This window comes from Chlorocebus sabaeus, chromosome 2, assembly GCF_047675955.1.
Source record: "Chlorocebus sabaeus isolate Y175 chromosome 2, mChlSab1.0.hap1, whole genome shotgun sequence".
NCBI lineage: Eukaryota > Metazoa > Chordata > Mammalia > Primates > Cercopithecidae > Chlorocebus > Chlorocebus sabaeus.
Window position 1 is genome coordinate 72721217 of NC_132905.1, and position 25661 is coordinate 72746877.

The 25661-nt window shown below is 38.5% G+C and overlaps 1 protein-coding gene and 1 long non-coding RNA gene across 9 annotated transcripts in view; one reads left to right on the top strand and one right to left on the bottom strand.

Moving 5' to 3' along the window:
* The window catches only part of LOC140709836 (uncharacterized), a 146783-nt gene extending 122704 nt beyond the window's left edge, over positions 1-24079 (bottom strand). The window contains exons 1-2 of the long non-coding RNA XR_012090594.1: positions 23982-24079; positions 16945-17026 (exon numbers count right to left, since the gene is read on the bottom strand). This is a non-coding gene — a long non-coding RNA (uncharacterized lncRNA). The remainder of the gene's footprint in view (positions 1-16944; positions 17027-23981) is intronic.
* The window catches only part of GRIK1 (glutamate ionotropic receptor kainate type subunit 1), a 403736-nt gene that overhangs the window by 363441 nt on the left and 14634 nt on the right, over positions 1-25661 (top strand). For 6 of the 8 annotated variants that reach the window (XM_007965616.3, XM_007965633.3, XM_007965600.3 and 3 more), the window contains 3 exons: positions 609-826; positions 14764-14989; positions 21317-21567. In XM_007965616.3, the coding sequence (XP_007963807.1) occupies positions 609-826; positions 14764-14989; positions 21317-21567 (695 nt within the window). Of the gene's footprint in view, positions 1-608; positions 827-14763; positions 14990-21316; positions 21568-22900; positions 23989-25661 lie in introns of those variants that run through there. The other 2 variants (XM_007965624.3, XM_073009886.1) reach the window with 1 other exon arrangement.

Below are 25661 nucleotides of genomic sequence, written 5' to 3' on the forward strand. Positions count from 1 at the left end.
TTTTTTAGCCAAATAAGAATCTACAGCAGAAAAAAGAATTGTAGCTTTTAGGATAACATAAGACAATAAAAACTAATTCATCCACTGTCAAGTATGGCTGCATCTTATTTTGTTTGTAAAATCTCAATGTTTTATTAAAGTACATGTGATAAATGGCACATTAATATTTTGCAAGTTGCTCTCATTCTTTAATCTTAAATAAAAATGTTAGCATTTCGAAGATTTTCATAGTTATACAAAGACATAGAATATTTTACTTCACACTATAAGATGCATTTAGACAGTAATAAAAGGCAAAAAGTCTTGGGGTTGACTTTTCAATTCTAAGAAACTAAACTAACCAAAATTTAGACATAGACTGTCTCCAGGTTAAAACTGTTTTAATACCATCAGCTACTGATAAATTATAGTTAAAGCAGCAGCAGTGATTAATGATTTGAAAAAATGCTTTAGATTTTGATGCATTTTCTATAAAATGTATTTATTTCATCTACATACAAGATGGTAAGTCTTTGATGGGTTGATCTCCCTAGAATAGTGTCGAACTGTACATCTTCCCTTTCCTTCTGACTGTGTTTAACACCCTTACTCTGATGATACCATCACAGGATCAGAGCTGATGCCCAAAGCTCTATCGACCAGAATAGTTGGAGGGATATGGTGGTTTTTCACCCTAATCATCATTTCATCCTACACTGCCAATCTGGCTGCCTTCTTGACAGTAGAGAGAATGGAATCCCCCATAGATTCAGCAGATGATCTGGCAAAGCAAACCAAGATAGAATATGGGGCGGTCAGAGATGGATCAACAATGACCTTCTTCAAGGTAAGAAGCTGACAAAGTGTTCTCAGTGATTATCTGATACTTGGGGTAGAGGATAAAAGAGTCTGTATAAAAAAAGAAAAAAAGTGTTGGGCAATTTTTTTAATGAAATAAGATTTATAATTACAAAATCCCATTATAAGGAATCCCTGGAGCCTCAGTCAGCATAAAGCAATTTCTTTGGTCCCCAACTAGATGTCATTTACTCCACCCCAATTTAGTGTACTCAGATGCATAGATCAATATCTTCAATATCCTCTCTTGCCTTAACACCAGAAAAAAAAAATTCCGAATACAACCTAACCACTCATTAATTAATCACTCATTTATAGAACCCACAAAATAAAGGTTCCTTAATCCAGAATTCTGGTAACCAGAATACTTGAATACCATTATTTTGTTCTTTCTGTGCTGTACTTGATGAGGTAGAAGCAGATGACAGGAAAATGTGTTGATACTGGAACTTAGTTAGAGAATTAAGAACGAAAAAATCCCGGGAGACTCTGATCTAATATCGAGTCCGCATTGACGAAGGACAGTGTTCCCAGCCATGCCTGAAGCTTTTCAAAAAGACTTCGGAGGCACCACAGGAGAATTAAGTTGGATGAGTTTAGTTTTAGTGTCAAGGGCATTTCATTGTTGAGGTCTTTTTAATTACTTTCCCATAGTAATGAAACTGATTTCTGCCTTGCTTTTGGAGGAGGCTTTAGTACTTTTATTATCAAATCTCAAATACTCTAATTCCAGTGAAAAATAGATTTTAATAGATCCAATAGGTGCAGAGATCATGAAGTTCAACTCTTCACTTTACTTATGAAAAGAACAAAACCTTCAGAAGCTAAATTACCTGCTCCAAGTCACATAGCTAGTCTATAATAGAAAAGGGGCTAAAGCTTATTTTTGGGGGTGGGGGGGGGGGAAAGTATTAATGGTGGTAGGTGTGCATGTGAATAAAAGGAAAACAACAGTTGTCACCAAAATAATCTCTAAAAACATCCTTGTCAAAGATTCACATTCAGATTACCAAAAATGGAGTTGTCACCTCAGCATTGAGTGGACTGTACGGGTTTTTTGTTTGGTTGGGTTTTCTTTTTTTTTTTCTTTTTTTTTTTTTTGTGGGGGGGGGTTGCTTTTTTGTTTTGTTTTGTTTTGTTTTGTTTTTGTTTTTGTTTTTGAGATGGAGTCTCACTCTATTGCCCAGGCTGGAGTCCAGTGGCGCTATCTCAGCCCACTGCAACCTCCACCTCCCGAGTTCAAATGATTCTCCTGCCTCAGCCTCCCAAGTAGCTGGGACGACAGATGTCTGCCACCATACCCGCTTAATTTTTGTATTTTTAGTAGAGACAGGGTTTCACCATATTGGCCAGGCTGGTCTCAAACTCCTGACCTTGTGATCCTCTCGCCTCAGCTTCCCAAAGTGCTGGAATTACAAGCATGAGCCACTGCGCTCGGCCGAGGGTATTTTTTAAAATAATCTTTTCCTTTCTATTATTTCCACTAGTTCAAAATGAACTCTTTTTCTTCTTTCATTCTTATTTCCTTTTTAAACATTGTTTATAGATTTAGGAGGTATAAGTTGCATTTTGTTAGATGGATATAGGGCTTTTAGGGTTTCCATCACCCAAATAACATACATTGTTCCAATTAAGTAATTTCTTATCTGTCAGCCCTGCCACCCTGCCATCCTTCTGAGTCTCCAATGTCTATTATTTCTTGAGTGGACTGTTTTGACTTGTGAAAAATACCAGCTTAGAAACAAAAACTAAGGTTAGGTTAAAAAAAGTACACACTTCTTTGTATAACAGTATTGGTTCACAAAAATAGGAATTAACTATGCAATAAGTTATAATGTTTAATAACAATCATAATAAATAAAAATACATAGTTTTAAAAGTAAACTATATCTAGAGTTTTATCAAGAAGCAAAGTAATGGAAAAAGTAGGACTTACTTTTCTTCTGTGTTAAAAAAAGATTTTTAAGCACTTTTTATTTTAAGAAGTGTATCATTTATTTAATGTATGGCTACAGCATGATGATTGTTTCTTCTTCGGACAGTGATGTTCTAAGGACAAATGACATTATGGTTTTGCAAGCTGCAGAAAGTATTTTCCTAAAATCAATAGTGTGAAGAGACACAAGATACCCCAAGCTAGTGATTCATCATGGTCCTTGTCAGAAACCAGTAAAGTCACTTGCAAGGCTCACAGGACAGAGGGGCACTGCCAAGGTAGAATTTGGTATATCTGAAAAAATATCTGAAATGATTTATCTCATTCAGCAATATCAAAGAGTTTGAAAGTGCTGGGAAATGGGCTAGCAGAAGGCAGAGAAGATTCTACTTCCTTCAAGATGTTCAGTACAAATATAAGGGAAAGAGGCTGTGCTGTTCTTTGAAAAAGCAATAGACCTGACTTTGCCACTGTACACAGGATCTATGCACTGTCTGTGGATCCCTTATCAGAAATGTTTCAGACCAGATGTTTTTAGAATTTTGGATATTTTCAGATTTTAGAATGTTTGCACATACATAATGAGATAGCCTGGGGATGGGACCCAGTCTAAACACAAAATTTATTTATGCACCACATATACCTTATGCACATAGCCTAAAGGTAAGTTTATACAGTATTTTAAATAATTTTGTCCATGAAGAAAGTTTTGACTGCAACCCATGCCATGAGGTCAGGTGTGGAACTTTCCACATGGGGTAACCTGTCCGTGCTCAAAAAGTTTCAGATTTGGGATTTTTCAGAATAGAGATGCTCAACTTACAAAGTGTCCTTTAAGCTCTTTGTGGTTTTTTTGTTTGTTTGTTTTGTTTTGTTTTTTGAGATGGAGTCTTGCTTTGTCGCCCGGGTTGGATGGAGTGCAGGGGCACAATCTTGGCTCACTGCAACCTTCTCCTCCCAGGTTCAAGCAATTCTTCTGCCTCAGCCTCCCGAGTAGCTTGGATTACAGGTGCATGCCACCATGCCTGGCTAATTTTTTTTATTTTAATAGAGACGGGGTTTCACCATGTTGGCCAGGTTGGTCTCGAACTCGTGACCTCAAGTGATCCACCTGCCTCGGCCTCCCAAAGTGCTGGAATTACAGGCATGAGCCACTGCGCCTGACCCCTTAAGCTCACTTTGATCTTTTCTTTCTCATGCCCTTCTTTAAATATAAAAAGAGTTGGTTCTCCTTTTTTCTGGCAGGACCCTGAATGACTACATTACAACATGTTTGGATAATGCACTTCCACTGAACAGGCACGTGCTATGCTCACAACTGCTGCTCCCTGAGCATTTTCTGAGAGGGCTTCTGCTTTCTCCCTGGTCCTGAAAATGAGGCATCAATGCAAGCGTTCTCTCAGGTCACCAGGAAAATGATGAAACAGTAAGCACCTCAGAGAGGAAGAATGTGATGATAGTACAAGCAGCATCAATAAAAATATCAGTATGCCCTGTGCACTAGCCCTGAACCACACATACTGTTTCTAAGTGCTTTACCTGTATTACCTCATTTTATCTTTAAAAAAGACCAACTGAGGACCCGGCACTGTGGTTCACACCTGTAATCCCAGCACTTTGGGAGGCTAAGGCAGGTGGATCACCTGAGGTCAGGAGTTCGAGACCAGCCTGACCAACATGGAGAAACCCCGCTCTACTAAAAATATAAAAATATTAGCCCAGTATGTGGCACATGCCTGTAATCCCAGCTACTCAGGAGGCTGAGGCACGAGAATCGCTTGAACCCAGGAGGCAGAGGTTGCAGTGAGCCGAGATCGCGTCATTGTACTCCAGACTGGGCAACAAGCGTGAAACTCCGTCTCAAAAAAAAAAAAAAGACCAATTGAGATAAATACCAATATTGTCCCTATTGATGAGGAAAATGAGGCACAGAGAGGCTAGATAACTTACTCCAAAGTTACAAAGCTAGCAATGGAAGAGCCAAGATTCAGCAAAATTCAGAGAGTTCTAGAAAGTCAGTTCTGTGAGGGTAGAAACTCGGTCTTCTCTATATGCCATTAAGTCACCAAAATCTAAAAGAGTGTCTGGCCACATAGTAGGCATTCAGAAAACTGTATTTTCAGTAAGTGAACAAGTCAACTCTGGGAGAGGTGGGTTTCTATCAGAGAGAGGAAGGGAGAGTGAATGAAGGAGCAAAGGAAGGAAGCTGAGAGGGAAAGAGGGAGGGAGAGAGAGGTGGCTGGATAGGGACCCACACAAGAAGAGACACTGTTGCCAAGTTCCTCATTTTACAAGTCAGCGTGTGGCCCAGCAACCCAGTTTACAGAGAAGAAATGTATTTGCAGACAGAGAACAAGGACTAAATCCGATTTAGTTTTCCCCTTGAGGATGGTAAGCTGTCAGAAAGCGTCAGAGGGATGTACATTCAGATTCTTAAGCTGGATTATTCCTCAAGGGAAAGAAACGTTTCGGGTTTTTTGCTCTGGGGGTAGCTCTGCCCTAAATCGCTGAGTGACAGCAGGTACAGTCACAAGGACTCAGTCCTGACCTGGTTCCACATTAACATGTTTCACCTCTGCTACGCCATCAGGGCCTCCCTCCTCCAGCCCTTTCTCTCTCAGTTAAACCTCTCTTGGGCTGTACAATGAATAAGGAAAGCTGTATTTGCCTAATCTAACCTGGAACATCCTGATCAGTTGTTGGAGCACAAGTCGTTTGCTAAGATGGGTCTGTCTCCACTCAGTCATAAGGAAACTTCTAATGAGAAACATTTTCTCATCACGCACAGTATAATTTAAAGGGTTTTTCTTCTCAGAAAAGCAATATTCCTCTGGCAGCACCCAAATGATGAAAACTTGTCTTTTTACTTTCAAGTTGATTGAAAATCATTTTATAGCCAAAGAATGGCCAGTTGTAGAGAGGAAAGGGATTCAGACATTATCAAGATCCATGACCAAATAAAATACTCAAATGCCTCACATTTGGTCGCTAGGCCACAAGCAAGGGATGTGCTTAGTGAAGTTTGTCCTTGAAATGTGTGCCGAGAAGTCGCTTGCTAAAATTTCATTCAAAATCCATTGACTTTTTCTCCTAGACCTCGCTGTTCTTGCAGACAGCATGCCACTCTACATTTTAGATCTGAGGTATTCAGTTCTTAACATGAAGAAACCAAAATTCAGTTTTTTAAAATAGCTCAGGTGAGATTCCACTATGTACCACCTGAGCTCATATGAAGCTGAGGGAGTTAAGTGGAATTTTTTTTTTGTTGTTTTTTTTTTTTGAGACGGAGTCTCGCTCTGTCGCCTGGGCTGGAGTGCAATGGCATGATCTCGGCTCACTGAAACCTCCACCTCCCAGGTTCAAATGATTCTCCTGCCTCAGCCTCCCAAGTAGCTGGGATTACAGGCGCATGCCACCATACCCAGCTAATTTTTGTATTTCTAGTAGAGACAGGGTTTCATCATGTTGGCCAGGCTGGTTTCGAACTCCCGACCTTGTGATGCACTAGCTTTGGCCTCCCAAAGTGCTGGGATTACAGGCATGAGCCACCACTCCCGGCCTATTTAAGAGAATTTTTAATAAAATCCTTCTCATTTCTGCTTGAGATAATACTAATTAATAATCCAATATTAACTCTATTGGTTTCTCTGTTCTCTGCTGATGAAATTGGTCCTTTCAATTGTTTCACAAGTCTGAACAGTACAGGATTTCCTTCGCTCCCAACGCCCTGGGACCACCACCGGCATCTCAGAAGGTACAAAGATCAGTCAGTTCATGGCCAAGATCTGTGGACACAACTTGGGTTCAGCTTTCATAGGGGTTACATGACCTATTTCCATCTTTTATATCCAAGACAACTGACAACAATGATAGCCAATTCCAACTTTTCCTTTCAGAAATAGTATACTAGGATTCTGGTTTTCTCTCTCACAGGAAGTTACAAATATACAAAGGCTCTGTCCTTTCTTCTGGTTGGAATTCTATTAATTGACTTATGGAATGGAATAATAAGATAGTCCAAACTTTGGTCTCACAGTGATAGTGTAGCAAGTCACATTTTTTTTTCCCAGATGAAGAAAGGATAGTCATGATAATGTCTAAGAACCATATGAGGCCAGGCACGGTGGCTCACACCTGTAATCCCAGCACTTTGGGAGGCTGAGGAGGGCGGATCACGAGGTCAGGAGATCGAGACCATCCTGGCTAACATGGTGAAACCCCGTCTCTACTAAAAATATAAAAAATTAGACGGGCGTGGTGGCGGCACCTGTAGTCCCAGCTACTCGGGAGGCTGAGGCAGGAGAATGGCGGGAACCCGGGAGGCTGAGCTTGCAGTGAGCCAAGATCGCGCCACTGCTCTCCAGCCTGGGCGACAGAGCAAGAATCCGTCTCAAAAAAAAAAAAAAAAAAAGAACCATATGAGGCCTAAAAGAATAGATTTCCCAATGACCCGTGTGAACCATCATCCAAGGATGATAATGCTTTTAGCCCGCGGAACGGAGAATGGGAATACCAGCTAGTCTTCTCAAGAAATATGGCCAACATCCTACACTGGGATATAAAGTAAAACCTACAGGAAACTGTTTTTGATGGAGATCTGAACCCACAGAGCCTGGGTTCTACTACATATAAGTTACGTAGACCTTGGCAAGTAACTTAAAATCTCTGTACCTTGATTTCCCAGTCTATAAATTAAGGATGATTTCTAACTCAAAATTATTTTGAGGCTTTAATGACTTAATAGAGGTAATATGTTTATACTACCACTTAGTACACTGTAAGCAATAAAAACATTAGATATTATTGTAACTATCACTCGTAACATCATCACTGTAATTATTCAACCCTTACCTCTAGCTATTAGTCCTATTTTTTCAATCTCTCTAGATTTATAAATATTTTGGTTTGGTCTTTGTTCAGCTTCCTTACTGTCAGTCATCTCTGCACTGTCTGCCTTCTGCTAAAGGACAGAAAAGTCCAGAAGAAGTGCCGGTGCCCAAGATCTCAAAGACTTTTGGAGGCCTGGCCAGAGAGCAACGCTAGGCCTTGGAGGCCCTTCTTGAGCACATACATTGCATTTGCAGAAGCACTTATGAGATGGTAGGCAGGCAAAAGATGGTAAGGCTGCCCTTGGAATGCAGACAAGAAACAGAGTGAGGTAATTCAGTTTAATTCAGCTCAATTTATATTTTGTCAGTACTGAGGTTGGCATTTAGGAGAGAAAAAGGTATAAAATCATGAGCAAGACGTGAAGATCTGTATAGCAATAGGGAGACAAGATGTATGAATACCTGTTAAATACAACACAACATGTGGTTGCACTGTGCAGACAGGAAGTAGTGGCAGAATTTCTTGTGAGCCGAATTAGCTGTGAAGTATTCATGTAAGAAATACTTCTCAGTAGAAGCTTGCCTTGTAACAAATCACTATCCTCCCAGACTCAAGCCAGGGGATTACACAGATTAAATCGTGATTCAGTCTAAAATGACTTGGATAAAATAGGTTTTAAAACATCATAAAAAACTTGTCATTTCTGGCTTTCATGGTCTAGGGACTTTGGACCAGCTGTGGGAACAAGGGATTCTCTAACCTTTATCATCTCCTTCCAGGGAGTGGTTAGGTGCTGTCACCAACCCAAAAGACATTTCAGAGAAGTTACTGAGCACTGCACCAGTGGAAGTGAAGCAATGAGCCATTGTGGGGAGACAGATTTCAGACGGTTATAACCATTTCAGGAAGCATAAGATGAAAGCCATTTCTCAAATACTCTGCATAGGAAGGCACTCTTCACATAAGAGTCCCTAGTTTGTGAAGGAAATATCCAGCATCAGTGTCAGAAATGCTAGGTCTCTGGAGGTTAAAAGTGTATTTGTTTGGGAAGAAATCTATGAGGTCAATTTAACCTTTTTCAAAGGCTGGCAGATTGCCCGTAATAGACCAATCTTTAACTCTAGACAGGAGAAAAACATGAAAAATATTTTAGCAAATGTGTTTAAATCCCGCTGAGGGAATTTTCTAAAGGGAATCCATAAATTGTTTAAATGTTGGAGAATCAGCAAATGTCATGACTTTTTATCAAATCAAGATAAAGACATAATCAACTTCAGTGTTCATATTATACACATTTGAAAGGCAGAGGCCCTAACTATACTATAAATATTTTCTTCTGATCATCTTCCTTCAAAGTGATTTTTGTAAATTAAATCATATTTTCAAAACAGCATGAGAATTTATTATTCAATGAAATAACATAGTAATCATGTATAAAAGAAATGGTTGTTTTTAAGGCTACTACTCACCTCTGATGTACCTATTTCACAAGTATGAAGTTCTACATAGCCAATTTCTATGTCTTTGGTTAATTTTTAAGGGTTGTCTCAAATCAGGATTTGCCTAAAGTAAAAGTAAATTGGAGATTTTAAAATATAATTGCTTGTGATATTTCATTTGTTCTATATGCATATAGTTGCCACATTTATAAGATCACTTTTTATAAGATAAAAAAGATCAAGTATCAATAACTTATTTCTAATGTATATTTCAGTGTGTAAAGTAAAAATATACATAAACACAGATCAAGATATAAAATCATCAGCTATATTAGTGTGAAGTAGAATTGCATGATTACTGATTCTACTGAAAAATGAGATTATACATCCTAATTGTGAAAGTCTTATGATAACTGGTGGAAGAGCTCATGTGATAAATAACAGTTATCTCAATAAAAAAGAAACATTAGAGGGATATTTTATAAAATGGAGTTTCCATCGGGCTTAAGACCACACTACACCCTAGAATTTGCACACAGTTTCTTTACATTGTGTGGTGGGAATCCTGTAACTAAAAACAATGAAACTATATGAAAAGCAAAATGCTGTTAAAGGAAAGGAAACAACATAAACAACAGTCACATTTTTTCCAGGTTCCAACTGTTGCACTTCCTAAAACACCGTCTAAATTTTTGTCTAAACAAGTGTAAGCTATTAAAAGTCAGGTAAATAGTTTCTGTACATTATATGATGAGTACAAGAGTTGCAACAGCACTGGCTAGAAAGGCCCCACCACTACTTATTTCAATTATTTATTTAGAAAATGTGTTAATTCTGTTGAAACATTAGCCAAGCCATGAGTTTGCTGTTCTGTGTATTAAAAGAGATAGTTCATTCCTTGTTGGTTAAGAACACAGACCCTGGAACCAGATTCTTTGGGATCAAATCCTGGTTTCCTCATCTCTTCATGTGCTGTTCTATTTCCTCATATGCAAAAGAGAAATATTAATGGTACATCTTTCATATGATTACTATGAAGATTCGATTAATCAATATATGCAAAGTGCTTAAAATAGCACTTGGTACACAGTAAATAAACACTGCATATGTTGGTTGTTGTTACTATTTTCAGTAAGTAATTTTTAACTGCCTGCAGACATTATAAACGATTTCCCAGTGAGTGTTTAACTTGAATGTATTATAGGGGGAAAAAAGAAATAAATAATGTTCATCAAACATTGATGCAGTAACACTCCCTTATAACAGATTTGAGATGAAAAATGCTTATTCTTTGCCAACAATGTTTCATCAGCATGAGGATAGCCACATAATCAGATTTAAAGAGATAAAATGAATTTATCTAAACAGATGCCTCTCAGGATTAGAAAGAAAAAATCCTGGATGATTTCAGATTTAATAAAGGAGGCTTTTTCAGTTTTAGCAACTTTTGCTAAGAAGCTCAGAAGACATTCCAAATATTCTAATTAACTTTTGACATATCTAGTGAAATAAGAGGCAACCACTATTTCTGTTTTTGGAACATACATTATTTAGAGTGATTTAGGAGGCTGGCTGAGATTATATGTGATTTAGAAGTACAGAAACACCCCGGCTGTCATTCTAACACTTTGCCTGGTCTTTTAATATGTATGATAATTTTTCGTGAAGTATAATCCTATTTTTAAGAATTACTAAGATTTGAGACTTAACCATGAAAAAAAATCTGCTGAAAGGAATACATGTAATTTACTCCCAACATTCCACTTTTTTATCTAACAAAAAGTAAACATTACTGAGCATGGCATGACGGTGGACAGAACTCTGCAGTAAAGAAGAAAGAGCCCTCAATTCTGTGCTATCTCCTTCACTAACGCTCTGCGACCTTCTGTGTGTCATTTGCAGTCCCTGACCTCAGGACCTGCTTATGTGATAGGAAGGGGTGGGTCTAGAGAGTAGAATGTGGTGATTGAAGCATCTCCTTATGTGAAACTCATCTAAGCATGACATCCTCCTTGCAGTTGCCCAGTGATAGAAAATTCACTATACCGGCTGGACGCGGTGGTTCACGCCTGTAATCCCAGCACTTTGAGAGGCCGAGGCAGGTGAATCACCTGAGGTCAGGAGTTCAAGACCAGCCTGGCCAACATGGTGAAACCCTGTCTCTACTAAAAATACAAAAAATTAGCCGGGCCTGGTGGCAGGTGCCTGTAGTCCCAGCTACTCGGGAGGCTGAGGCAGGAGAAACATTTGAACCCTTGAGGTGGAGGTTGTAGTGAGCCGAGATTGTGCCATTGCAATCCAGCCTGGGGAACAAGTGCAAAACAACGTCTCAAAAAATAAAAAAGAAAACTCACTCTACCTTAAGGTGCTGGAGCTGTCTACAGATACTTCTACCTATTAAAAAAAGTTATTCCTTAGCCACATTTTGGGTCTTCCTGCAAACTGTAATTTCCCTAGCATCTGAAGTAGCCTAGAATTCTAAATGTGAAATACAGTAGAGCCCCATAACAGCAAACTTTTTAAACGATGAAAGGGAGCTCTAAATAACAGCAAAAGGCTGCTCTTCTTGCTCCCATTATGTTTACTATTACTGTGCTCTAGTGAGAATAGCAAGGGGTCAAAGGAATTTGTAACAGTTCCTGTAACTTCAACTTACCAAGTAACAGTTTTCTGTCAGAGAGAAAGTTCTGCCCTCCCTGATCAAAGGTGTCCATGCCAATCAGACTTCCCCTGTAGCTCCCTGGGAGAGGTCAGGCCTAGAACAACCTTCTACTCTAGGAAGGAAGATGTGGATGCTGTTGAATTGAAATCCATGATCTCTGTTCTGTAGAGCCAGGCTACCCAAAGTGTAGTGTGAAGAGCGTGCTGGCTCAGGAAACATTTTGTTACTAAGCTGTGACAAGGAGAAGAATACTGAGAGTAAGCATTTAGAAATGTTGCAGCTGTTGAATGCTGAGGTTGCACTAAACTCATGACCTCTCTCATCCCTGAGATTAGACCACTTGCAGGCTGCTGAATACTCAAGGGTGAGCCACATGTGGTAAGACCTACGTATTCTTCCCATGCAGGAGGACCACAGCTAGGTCTGCCATGGCTTGAAAATAATGAAGTCCTTCACTTCAGATAGTGTAGGTTTAGAGTTGAACCGTGTCATCCTTTCCTGTATCCTTCAATTCCCCAGACGAATTAAAGGACTCCACAAACTTTCTCCATTTACCATGGATGAACTGAACATTGACTTTGTTTTTGACTTCCAGAAACCACAAATTCGGTTTTCTAACAATTTACAACACTCGTTTTAATAAAATCTAAACACGGTGAAAAAAATAAATGTTTCATGAAATTTTTCTATGTGAAGGCTGATTCCTATTTCATATGAACATGAAACTAACTGGCAGCCTGCCTCAGGGAATAATGAGTCCATGAATAAAAGCTATATTTTCACATGTAGATCAAATAAGATTAAAATCATCCTCAAAAGCATTTTTGGCAATATAGACATCCACCTCCCCCAAATCAGCATGGTACAGTGGAAAGAGCACTGAATTAGATATTGGGAGTGCTGGAGTCCAGAACTGGCTCTGGTATTAACTTGCTTTGTGACTTTTTGAAGTCTCCAAACCTCCTGTACCAAAACTTCCTCCTCTGTGAAAGTAGCAGTTTGTATGAGCTGATCTCTAAAGTCTCTGACAACTTTAAAATTTTATACTTAAAAGAAAATTATTTTCCCTTAAGGTAGTTTCCTGATGGAAGAAGAATTTTCCCAGCTGTGCATTTGCTGCCACAAGATAGACTGACCTTTCTGCACTTGCATGAGTAGCTCTTTTACCATAAGTTTAGCATTATCAGACTTTGCAAGGCTGAAATCACACAACAAATGAAGCAAGAACCCTGACCCCCAAAACGCGCCTTTGTCATGGAGACATGAGCTGCAGTTTGCAGATATCTCCGGGGCTGTCGCGTAACTCACAGGGGCCCAATATGATAGAATGGGTTCCATAAAATACCAATATCTATAAGGTACTGTTTATTGAATTGTTATTTGTCTCACAAGACCTTTCTCAGGGGGCTTTTCAATGCCTAACAATCTAAAATAAAGCCATCTGTCCTCTCCTAACTCATAAACCCTACAGTATTAACCAGGTCCTAAATAGAGGTTGGAATTGAGTGACCCCCAGGAACACTCGAGCATGAATAACCATGATAGAGTTGACTCTGCAGGTATTCCATTTTTTGCTTATGGCCCAAAACCATGTTTTAAGCTTTTCTGCACTACTGAGATGATGCATCCTGTGCCTGTCAAGGGATCTAGCTAATGTGTGTGAGTGAGTACTACATATAACCGTGATAACTGGGGTTAGCTTAAAAATACCAATAATTCCTGTAACGTTTTTTATCTCTGAAGTAAGCAGAGAATGCTGATGTAAATGAAGAAAAATTCAAAACAAAAATTCGAACTGTATGGAAATTACAGAGTAAAATGCAAAATGTCTAAACATAGATCACTATTCAAAAAAATGGAAAATTCATATTTAAGCAATACAAAAATTTAGGCAGTATACTTTAGCAAAGAAAGATAATGAGGCAGTGGTACATACGTATATGTGCATATATTACATAACATACACAATTTATTACTGAATCTATCAAAAAGCCGAAGAATATGAGAAAAGACAAACATATTAATGGAACACATCGAAATGAGATATTCAGTCCTCATTATCTAAAATATGATTGCAGTTAGAATTATGCACATAAAAAGGCATATAAATACAGTACGAAGATTTTTCTTTTTTTTTTTTTTGAGATGGAGTCTCACTGTTGTTGCCCAGGCTGGAATGCAATGGCATGATCTCGGCTCACCACAAGCTCCGCCTCCTGGGTTCAAGCGATTCTCCTGCCTCAGCTTCCTGAGTAGCTGGGATTACAGGCGCACAACACGATGCCTGGCTAATTGTATTTTTTTAGTAGAGACAGGGTTTCACCATGTTGGTCAGGCTGGTCTCAAACTCCTGACCTTTAGGTGATCCACCCGCCTCAGCCTCCCAAAGTGCTGGGACTACAGGTGTGAAGTGAGCCACCATGCCCGGCCGAAGATTTTTCTTATCTAAATTTTAATTTGAAAAGAACATTTACTTTCTAGGTTTTGTGGAAAAGAGAAGAGTGAATGACAGTTCTCTCACAAATAAAGCAGAGGAAGTCAGTGGTTTACCCCAGGGCTCTGTCCAGCAGAAGAATGCTAGATCAAGGATTGAAACTTACATACCTGGAAACAGCAAAACAATACCTGCTGGAGTTGAGTGACTGAAAGGAAAATGGATTAAATGAACAGAGTCCTGGAGTGAGCTAGTGATCCCTTAGCCCAGTGGGCCATGATGGTTTGTTCTTAAGTGGCCACAGTTCTTTAGGCAAGTGCTATTATTGATACCAATGTTCTTTCTTCCCTAACTGAAAGCAACAAAAGGACCTTGCACCAATGTCTTGCATCAATCGAGCAAGGTCTCCGTGCAATAGCTGCCTCCAGGAAAATGCTGTCCAATAGTGAGTGAAGTGGGCTCTTCTCAGCTACAAAAGTGAAGCCTTGAGACCATCAATCTTGACTCCCCCACCTGTGGAGAAAGTATCCTCCCTATCATTATTTGAACCACTGGGACTTTGAATATCTTAGGTCGTGTTTTTCCAGCCCTCTTCTGCTGGTGAGTGTGTTTTCTTTCCCTCCAGAAATCAAAAATCTCCACCTACGAGAAGATGTGGGCCTTCATGAGCAGCAGGCAGCAGACCGCCCTGGTAAGAAACAGTGACGAGGGAATCCAGAGAGTGCTCACCACGGACTACGCGCTGCTGATGGAGTCCACCAGCATTGAGTATGTGACGCAGAGAAACTGCAACCTCACTCAGATCGGGGGCCTCATTGACTCCAAAGGTTATGGAGTGGGAACGCCTATTGGTAAGAGGGGCAGACATGAACCAGGACTGAGATAGAGAATGTCAGTTACCAGTGTGGAAGGAAATGGGCTCAGAGTTCTTTATTCCACATTCTGAGAAGGCCTACAATGCCTTTAGTGAACTAAATAATGGAAACATCCATATACATCAGAGATATTGTCCAAATTACAGATTCCCAGATATTTAACTTCATATACTCGTAACCAGTGTTTCTTTCAAGTTTTACCAATGCATGTTTAAGAATATATAGATTTTATTATTTCACCCTAAACGAATATCTTAAAGAGAATATCCTTCTAATTAATCCTCTTCACATTGTTTCCTTCAATACCCATATATGCCTATATAATTTATTTGCCTTAAATTAGAATAGAAGAAAGTTGATACTGCATATGCATAGCAAAAGTGAAAGAGTTCGTATTCCATAATGATAGATGAAAAAGCAAGGCTATATCGGTCAAAAGAAAAAGGATAAAGATTAATTTATAAGTATGATGTGCTCAGGCAATGTCAGATTCAATCAATGCCAACTATGTAAAACCAAATTCCTTAGTTCTATGCTACTGCTCTCCTAGGAATATTATTGCCTAGGTATACAGACCCATATAGCAATGCATTCTTGTACGTCTATAGGAGACAAGAGTAGAATTCAAGGAGTAATTAGTGATTTCCTCTCCATAGAAAACTCCCTCTCTATTGTTTCCCTCTCTATAGAAAACTGTATCGTGGCCGGGTGTGGTGGCTCACGCCTGTAATCCCAGCACTTTGGGAGTCTGAGGCAGGCAGATCATGAGGTCAGGAGATCGAGACTATCCTGGCCAACATGGTGAAACCCCGTCTCTACTAAAAATACAAAAATTAGCTGGGTGTGGTGGCACGTGCCTATAGTCCCAGTTACTCAGGGGACTGAGGCAGCAGAATCGCTTGAACCCGGCAGGTGGAGGTTGCAGTGAGCTGAGATGGTGCCACTGCACTCCAGCCTGGGTGACAGAGCAAGACTCCATCTCGAAGGAAAGAGCGAAAAGAAAGAAAGAAGAAGGAAGGAAGGAAGGAAGGAAGGAAGGAAGGAAGGAAGGAAGGAAGGAAGGAGGGAGGGAGGGAGGGAGGGAGGGAGGGAGGGAAGGAAGGAAGGAAGGAAGGAAGGAAGGAAGGAAGGAAGGAAGGAGAGAGAGAAGGAAGGAAAGAAGAAGGAAGGAAGGAAGGAAGGAAAGAAAGAGAGAGAAGGAAGGAAAGAAGAAGGAAGGAAGGAAGGAAGGAAGGAAGGAAGGAAGGAAGGAAGGAAGGAAGGAAGGAAGGAAGGAAGGAGGGAGGGAGGGAGGGAGGGAGGGAGGGAGGGAGGGAAGGAAGGAAGGAAGGAAGGAAGGAAGGAAGGAAGGAGAGAGAGAAGGAAGGAAAGAAGAAGGAAGGAAGGAAGGAAGGAAAGAAAGAGAGAAGGAAGGAAAGAAGAAGGAAGGAAGGAAGAAAGGAAGGAAGGAAGGAAGGAAGGAAGGAAGGAAGGAAGGAAGGAAGGAAGGAAGGAAGGAAGGAAGGAAGGAAGGAAGGGAGGGAGGGAGGGAGGGAGGGAGGGAGGAAGAAAGAAGAGAGAAAACTGTATCGTATAAGGTTCTGGTATAGCGGGAACCTGCTCTTCCCGAGTAAGCCGTTGATAATTTGTTAATAAGCATTCCAAAGGAGAGGAATCAGGGACTGTCTAGACTACTGGGCTAGTCTAGAAATCATAGCTAACAGTCAAGCCAGATCGTTAAGGACCCCAGGTAGGTTTGATCTGCTTGTTTGTATTAGTATTTTTGTCATTTGAAAGGGATGATCCAATTTGACTCTCAACATCATGCAGGGATCACAAACTGAAATGCTTACAGAGGTCAAGTAGACATCATAAGAGAGCAAAGCATGCTTGTGCCAGGAGGTAGTAGGGAACAGTGGCAATTATGGAAAATTACAGACCACATGACTTACCAAAAGGAGACAGCTGCCTTTCAGGTCCGAGGGTTGTAGACATGTAGGACTTTGAGAACAAGATGGTGGAATATTCCGTTTTCTAAGAAAATAAAAAAATCCAGATTTTAGGTGAATTGTCCTAATGTTTTTATTTAGCAACAAATTCATTAAAAAAGAAAAAACTGTATTTCATGTATTCAACTTTTAATTAATATGAATATAACTAATCAGATAAAATTCAACTATCTTCCACATTTACCATGAATATACAGCCAGTTTGACTTCCTGCTATCTACCTGGTGTTAGAAATATGTGCTAGGGAGAAATTAACTTTATTATTATTGTTATCATGTATGTCCTCCAAATAAATTTCCTGCAGAATGATGGGGCTAGAAGATTTACAGCTACCTTCTTGCTTCTTTATTTCCAATAACTTCTCCTGATGAAAACACTAATGTTGCTAGTGAGGTGTGTATTTTTCCCCAAGTGGTAAGCTCTCCTATAATTTAGTCAACAGGAGGCTCAGGGGATCATTTGGCACTGGCTAAGAGGACATTATACCTCTTTTTGACTTTAAAAAAACAATATCCTATTGCCCTAAGCAAGCTTTGCCACCTCATTTTAGATAATAAAGGTGGGGGAAGTTAGACGGTATTTTTTATATGTCATCACTGCTGATTTTAGTTAAATGGGCCATAAATCAGACAAGAACACCAAGAGTAGGTACCTTTGCCTGAATTTTTGCAGAATCAAGACCCTCATGGAGGAGTAACCATAGTTCCTTAATAGAACCATCTCTAGACTAAATTATAAAGTCAAAAACTTTATAAAGTCAAAAACTGTACCTTTATCATTCTCTTTCCCACCTCATAACCCGACCCCATCACATTTCAACACCCCTTTTTGGCACCAAAATTCCTGTCTGTTAATAATGATTTAAAATAACAATGTGTATCACCCCTCCTGAGAATGTTTGCACTTTAACATGAGACTTTTAATTGGCAGTCCTTCTACAGCATGGAACATAACTTGAAAGTTAAAATTTCTGATAGTACAGTGAGTGACACAGGGCTGGGGGCAGGAGGGAACAATGCACTTCTTCCTACCACTTTCCTAAATGGATGCAGCACTTTGAAAATCACCGCCTGCTTTCATGCGAATGAAGCTGACCTAGTGTTGAGTACCACTAACATTAAATATACATATAATACAGAGAGATCCAAAGGTACCCATTCAGTCTCCTTTTGGCCAACCTCACCCAAGTTCCAAAGTTGAAAAGCCTTCCCCACTTTGTAGATGAAAAGAAATATACTCCAGGAATTTTTCATAGTGGTTATAAACCTGTCATGCTTTTAAACTAAAAACAATGAAGGAATAATTGGAACAGATGGCAGACCTCACAGAGAATATGTCCATTGAGAATACAACTGTTGGAAAAATTTGTGAGACGTTTCTTTTATGATGAATTGACTCTACAAAAGATCAGTTGCTATTCAGGAAGATGTGTGTGTGTGCACGTGTGTGTGTGTATGAAATATATATAGATTTCAAGTGACATAATAAATAACTTCCAATGTCATTTACTTCATTTAAGCAACAACAACAAAAAAACTGAAGTTAAAATATACTCAGATATTAAAAACTATCTGCACACTTCTAGTCTTGCCCTGACTAATTCCCTTATGGCTCCAAGCTCTGTCCCATAATCAAATATTGGCAAAGTCACAACACAAAATTGAAGACTTTGCTTCTTGGAGACACTCAGGACAACAGCTCTGGAAATGTACCTCCTGTGAGATTTAAAATAAAACTCTGAGAGAACAAGAGCATTTAAGGTTTGAACAGCTTACTAGGAGGCTGGAAATTATCTTTCTCAGAGACCAACTTTAAACAGAGATCAGATTTTCATTTGTCTGAAATGTTTTAGGTATTGTGCAGCCTGGAGGCAGAAGGAAAGCATCAGTCAACATTTACTGAGCACCCACTGTGTATGCTTCTAGGATTATTACTGCAACCACTAACATAAGAATCATTGTTACACTCTTCGAAGCACTTTCATGTACATTAAAGCAAAGTGCTTCACTTAATTGCTCACCTGCTATGGGTATATCAATGGGGCTAATTTTTACACTAGCCGTTATTCTAGGGATATTTAAGCAAATGGCCAAGGTCTTTTAATTTGGTTTTCAATATCCATTTTTTTCACCAAAAAAATTCATACTCTTGATAAGCCATAATCTCACTCCAAAGCATTTTGCTCTTCTTTTAAACTTGCTTTTGAATGCTGACGATTATTTTAGGAAGTCTTACGAGGAAAATTAATAACAAATGACACCAACGTTAAACTTCTGTTTTTCTAACTTAACCGTGCCATAGGACATAAGGCATATGTAGCGGTGGGAGCAATGGATGGGAACACTGTCATGAAAACATGAAAAGTGAGAAGTCAGGAGACTTGAGTTTGATTCTTGGCTGTGCCAGCAACTATCAGTTTCGCTCATACTTTCAGTTCCTAAATATCTTCCATTCTAAAATGGAATATGTACTGAACTGTAAGTGTACTGAACTGTATCATTCCTAAGATTTCTTCTAGTCCTAAGATGCCTCATTTATCAATGTGCTTCCACCAAGAAAGACTTTAACGTTTGCAAATAGAAAAAGCCAGGGTGTACTACTTTTCTACTGAATAGAAGAAATGCTAACAAGAGTTCTTCATGTTCAAGGAGAGATTAAGTAAAAGAATATTACTTTGCCTCTTCCTTTGCATTGATTAACCAAAATCCAGTGTTGAGAAGCTACGTCTACAGACAGATATTGGCACTTTCCAACTCTTACAAAATTAAAAGTTCAATGGCATTACTAGAAGATAGAGTACAAATAATATTAATAAAGTCCTTGCAAATTTTCCAAACCTAACTGAATTTTGTAGGAAATTTGAACTATTCAAAACCTAGTCTTAAGTTTATCTTAATAGGTGCATTAATCAGTATGTACTAACCAACATCTGCAAAGATTATGTTGGGAAGACATTGTCTTAGTTCCTATTGGCTAGAAACCAGTCACATAACCACACTGAACTGTAAGGGAGGTGGGAAACGTCTAGTTACTCCCCCTCAGAAGAAGAAATGGAACTGCTGGTCATCCAGGCAAGCCCAGTCACAGTATGAGACAACAAAGAGCCTAGAAAAAAGTGAGATCTGAATAATTGCTAGCTTAAAAAATGTATCCACAATATCGATAAATTTCAAAAGTAGAAACGGAGACTTCATTTCTTTATAAGCAAAGAGTGACAACCTGCAAGGTGGTCATCCTGTAGGCTGGAAAACATGTGTCCAACCAAGATTAAAGACAGGCACTTTGAAAAAAGAGGGGTTGGGGCAAGAGCTTTTTGCTGAATGGGTTGGCTAAACATACATATTCAACTGGTTCCAGGCAGAGCTATGAATATTTGTGAAGATGATCCTGACACATGCATATTGAACAAAAATGCACGTAACATACAATCCATGTTCACTCTGGGGTAGAGACTTAACATTTAAATGTTTTATAATTAGGTTCTATACATCAAAATGTCTTTCAGGACACAATAGCTTGCAAGGGCACAATCTCTTTAATCCAACCAGAACCAGTCTAAGGTCGGTGGTCTTCTAATCTGGAGAAAGTTACTGAAATCAGGATCTTGTTTAATGAAAGGTAGAGCTGGTGGAACAGGGGCTGGAAGTCAGTGTCTATGAGTTGGATGAGCTATAATTGTTTTAATATTGCTTATCTCGAGGCCAGTGCTTGTTTACCTCCTTGAGAAAAAGAAAAACCTTATAGCAGTTGGAACATAGTTCATTCTTTAAGTCCAAGGCTGTGTGACTTAACCCTTGTCTGGCATGGCCTTCGGTCCTGTTTATAATTTGATATCTTATTGCCACAAATAGACTGCTCTGTCTGACCTCCCATCCTGGTATGGCTGCTAACTAAGTTTTTGAGGTTTTTCTGGGGTCCCTTTGGTCACAAAAGAGGGTCGTTCAGTCAATGGGGGCTTAGAATTTTATTTTTAGTTTATACAATGAAATCTCTTGACATGTGAAAAGACTCATGATGATCTCACCAGAAACAAAGACATGTCATAGAATTCCTAGCTTCGCTTCTCCTTATTTAAAAGGAGCAAACGGTTGGGGCCAAAGTTAATCTCAACATGTCAGCTATCTCCTTCCCAATTATTTAGTATTTAGTGCCTTCAAAATACAGGATTGAACTTTCCTGCCCTTTGCAAGTTAATCTGTGGATTGGGGTTTCACAACAGCCATAACGTCGTCATCGCTAAGACGATAACTAAGAATACTTCTGGATGTCTTCTTCAACATTTTGGTGATCAATATCCAAATGACTTTACTTCCAGGTTCTCCTTACCGGGATAAAATTACTATTGCTATTCTTCAACTCCAAGAAGAAGGGAAGCTGCATATGATGAAAGAGAAGTGGTGGCGTGGGAATGGCTGCCCCGAGGAAGATAATAAAGAAGCCAGTGCTCTGGGAGTGGAAAATATTGGGGGCATCTTCATTGTTTTGGCTGCCGGACTGGTCCTTTCTGTATTTGTAGCTATTGGAGAATTCATATACAAATCACGGAAGAATAATGATATTGAACAGGTGAGTCATCTCTTTCTAGGACTGGTTAGTTTATAGCTTGCATTATGTGTCTTAAGTTTGGGGGTTTTAAGGATGTTTGCTCTTTTTCAGTCTATTAAATTAGATGCCCAGAAGAGCCATTTTTGAGTTAGAGCAAAGAGCTATTGAATCCCTGCCAGGTGCTGTGGGCACTGCAGGTCCATCATTTATTAATGACAAGGAAGGGGCTTACACACGAAATCCAATTAGCCCTATTTGGAAAGACAGTGCAGAAATTCCAAACTCAGTTAATTTTTGAACAGTTGTTTGCTTGTAAGATAGAAACCCTAGATGGAAAAAGGGAAAAATAAATCCCAAATTGGAAAAGCTATGAAAAGATATTTAACAGAAAGGCTACCAGCCCTTAAGTATAGATTCTGAGCACATGTACTAATGCAAAAAATTTATATAAATACGTAAAAGTCATAGTATGAAATTGAACACTTACTTCTATCAAAGTAAGCTTTGTAAAAGGATAGATCACCTCAATTTTTTTTTTGCCAGGAATATAATAATGCAAAATGAAAATGCAATGTATATGAGACTTTTGTGTTTGGGATTATAGGACAATTCTAGTAGTTGACCATTTTTGCCTATTACTTTTATTTTTGAAGGAAATCACACCAGTTTTGAAGGAAATCAGCTTATATTGTTTTGAAAAAGCTGATTGTGATTTAAGATAATTCCTTCATAACCATACTAGAATAAACAAAATACAAAGCTTTATGGCCATGATAGTGAATCAGGCTCCCGATTCAATTTTTAAATATTGTTAGAATTTTAAGACTATGACTATTAATGACAGAGCCAGTTTAATGCTCTGCTGTCATCTTGAAATTCTAAATAATTTTTGAACAAAGTGTCCCATATTTTCATTTTGCACTGGACCCTGCAAGTTATGTGGCTGGTTCTGATTTATAATCTGATAATAGATCCACTTTCTTTAAGTAGAAGCCCTCCTTAAGGGCCCAAAACTGGGAATGATTCATTATAACCTGGTTTCACATGAAAATCTTCCCCAGAATTATAAGGCAACTGTGACAACAATGAACACCCCTTTCCTAAGCTCTCGTTGTAAGAAGCTGTTTTTTTAATTAAAAGAGAGAATGAACTGATCTGCTTTAACTTTCAATTCGCTCTTGAGGTGTCTTGTTTTATGCAACTAATTTGAAAAATAAAAGCTTGTATATATGATGCTTTAATGTGCTTTTCATAGTTGCCAGCTTCATGTGATGTAAATTTTCATTTAAACATTCATTCTTGCTTCTGATTTATTCATTTTTCTATATTTTTTCTCATTTCTTTTGCATGCAAGGCTTTTTGTTTCTTTTATGGACTGCAATGTAAGCAAACCCATCCAACCAACTCCACTTCTGGAACCACTTTATCTACGGATTTAGAATGTGGCAAATTAATTCGAGAGGAGAGAGGGATTCGGAAACAGTCCTCAGTTCATACTGTGTAATCAGTTTTTTTTTTTAAAAAAAAAGAAGTGTGCCCAGTAGAAAATGTTTTCACTAATTGGTGTTGTTGATATTTGTGTTTGCTAAGCATAAATAGCCACAGTTCTCTATTCCTTTAGGATAGCAAAACTCATGTATTCTAGACATTGAAATGAATACACTGGAAAGAGACTTGCACTGTATGTTGAAGGAGGGGCATATTAGGAGTATATAGACTTCTAGAAATGTGTATTTACAAGAATCTTCTCTGTCCCACTTGTCATCTTAGTTCTATCTTCACGCATTAAAAATAAGTAACTCTTCTTTCATGAAAAAGGAGATCAGAATTTCAACAGGGCAAAGCATGGAAACAAGATGCTTATTCTGTGGACTTCTTTTCATCTTTGTGAACTTCGTTCCCTGCTCTTTTTTCTTCTCCCTGTTCATATATTGTGTAGATCTGCGTATTGTCAAACGACCCGAAACCCTTACCTTTTCAATAGTACACACATAACTCCATAACAATAATTTTTAATTGAAATTGATTCCATGGTTTAAAATGTATTATTTACACAAAGACTCAAAAATGTCTTAGAATTTAAAGATTTAAAAACTGTGATCCACAGAAAGAAAACTAAACTTGAAACTTCTGGTGTCACAGAAGAGCACTAGCTAAATTGAACATCACTCATGGAAACAGAACACAGTCAAGAATAATTCCCGGACAGAAATTCATTAACCTCAAACTCTCAAATAACGTTTACTTGTAGAATTTAACAGTCTTCTGTAGGTTCTGAGTCTTGAAGGAACGGTGATATTTTTCAAGCTGTATAGTACTTCTTTGAAGATCCCAGCAAAGTCCTAAGCTATGTACTAATTCATTTCCATTTACCACTCACTTTGCATTGATGAACATCTTTCTACGAGATGTTATTTCACTTCCTTCCCACTTACCCTAGATAGAGTGGTTGTTCTTGGAGCAACCTTTCCTGAACATCACCACTTTCACAGTTATTTCTTTGGATCCATCATCATTACTAATTCATTCCAAGTATTCTGGGGAAAAGGGCAAGAAGGAAAAAATAAAGGAAAGAATGTCCGTACATATTAGTTACAGATCTCTGTAGATTCATTTTCCATCTTCATTCAAAGTGCTGTAAATAATTCCCATGCTAACTCAACCAGGTGACATAAAAAACCTATTGCATATTTCATTTGTTGTGACAGAGAATATCTGATGATTCCTCTGGGCTCGTTTCTCCTCCCTAGTGAATAGGAGAATTGAAGATGTGTTTCATCTTTTCTAAATATGGGATCAGTTGGTCTTTACTCTTTTCTTAATGGGATTATCTTTTGACACATCAAGCAATCCCCTAAAGCACATTCCTTGAAGTAGAGATATGCCATCTGTGCAATCATATAGCATTTTACCTTCTCTTTGCTTAGCTTTAAATGGCTCCCAGTTTTGGAAACCACAGGCCTCTCCAATCAACCGTATATTTCTCCAGTAAAGCATATTCAGGAAAGTTGACTAGTTGACTCTTGTCCTAATTGTTTCTCAGCTTTGCTTCCTTCTTTAAAGAAATGTACTCAGAAGAAAATATCATAAATTACACTAACATTGTTTTATTATTATTAAACTAGAAGCAACACACTATTTGTCCCAGGTCAGAGTTCACATTTTCATAATCAATAGAATCAGATGTTGGGATGAATATGACATTATTCTTAGTTTCATATTTCATGGATTCAGTATATAGAAACCACAAATTTCGTAAGTTTACTCTCCCAAAGACAATTTAATAAACCAAAAATGCTACCAAAAGAGTTCAAGTGTGATTGATGAAGTATTGACAATCAAAATTAACAATAACTAACGAAACTTAACTTTCTGCAGAGATTATTACTTAAAAGTGTAATTCAGAGATTTGGACAGAGAAATTATCTCTTTCAAAAGTTAATATTTCTATACTACTTTAGACTGTATGCTACCTAATTCTGGTATTTATGTACTATTTTATAGTTAAAATGTTTTCACATACAACATTACATTTGATCCTTTCAAAAATTTTAATTCAGCTTTACTAACAGAGAAATAGGTATCAGTCATTGGCCTGCAGTTATAGATTTTAGAAGCAGAAGAAAATTTTCTAAAACAGCCAAACTTAGATTCAGGTTCTAGCAGAGCCACATGCTAAATGACTGTAGGCAAGTTACCAAATTTCTTAGTCTCGATTTCTTGATATGTAACAGTGGGACAAAATTTCTAGAACATAAAGTTTTGTAGGGGTGTTTTTCAAAATGGGTTCAATTGGCAAATGTTTCTCAAATAAAATTTTCATAGTAAAATAACCCATGGAGCATCACTCTAAATGTTCCTTTACTACATGCTATCTCAGTGTGCATCACAAGTTTTTGTGCATTGAGAATTTTCAACAAAGCAGAAAAGTATTCAGCACTTCTCAAGCCTGTTAGATTGCAGATTTTTTTTCCCCACAGCATCTTGACAGACCAGTGTTCCACAGATCATCCTCCAGGGAACACAGGTGTGATCATGTGACTCTCATCCCATAATAGTGTACAAAACATCTTGCATTGTGCTTGGCACATAGTAGCCACTCAATAAATAGTTAT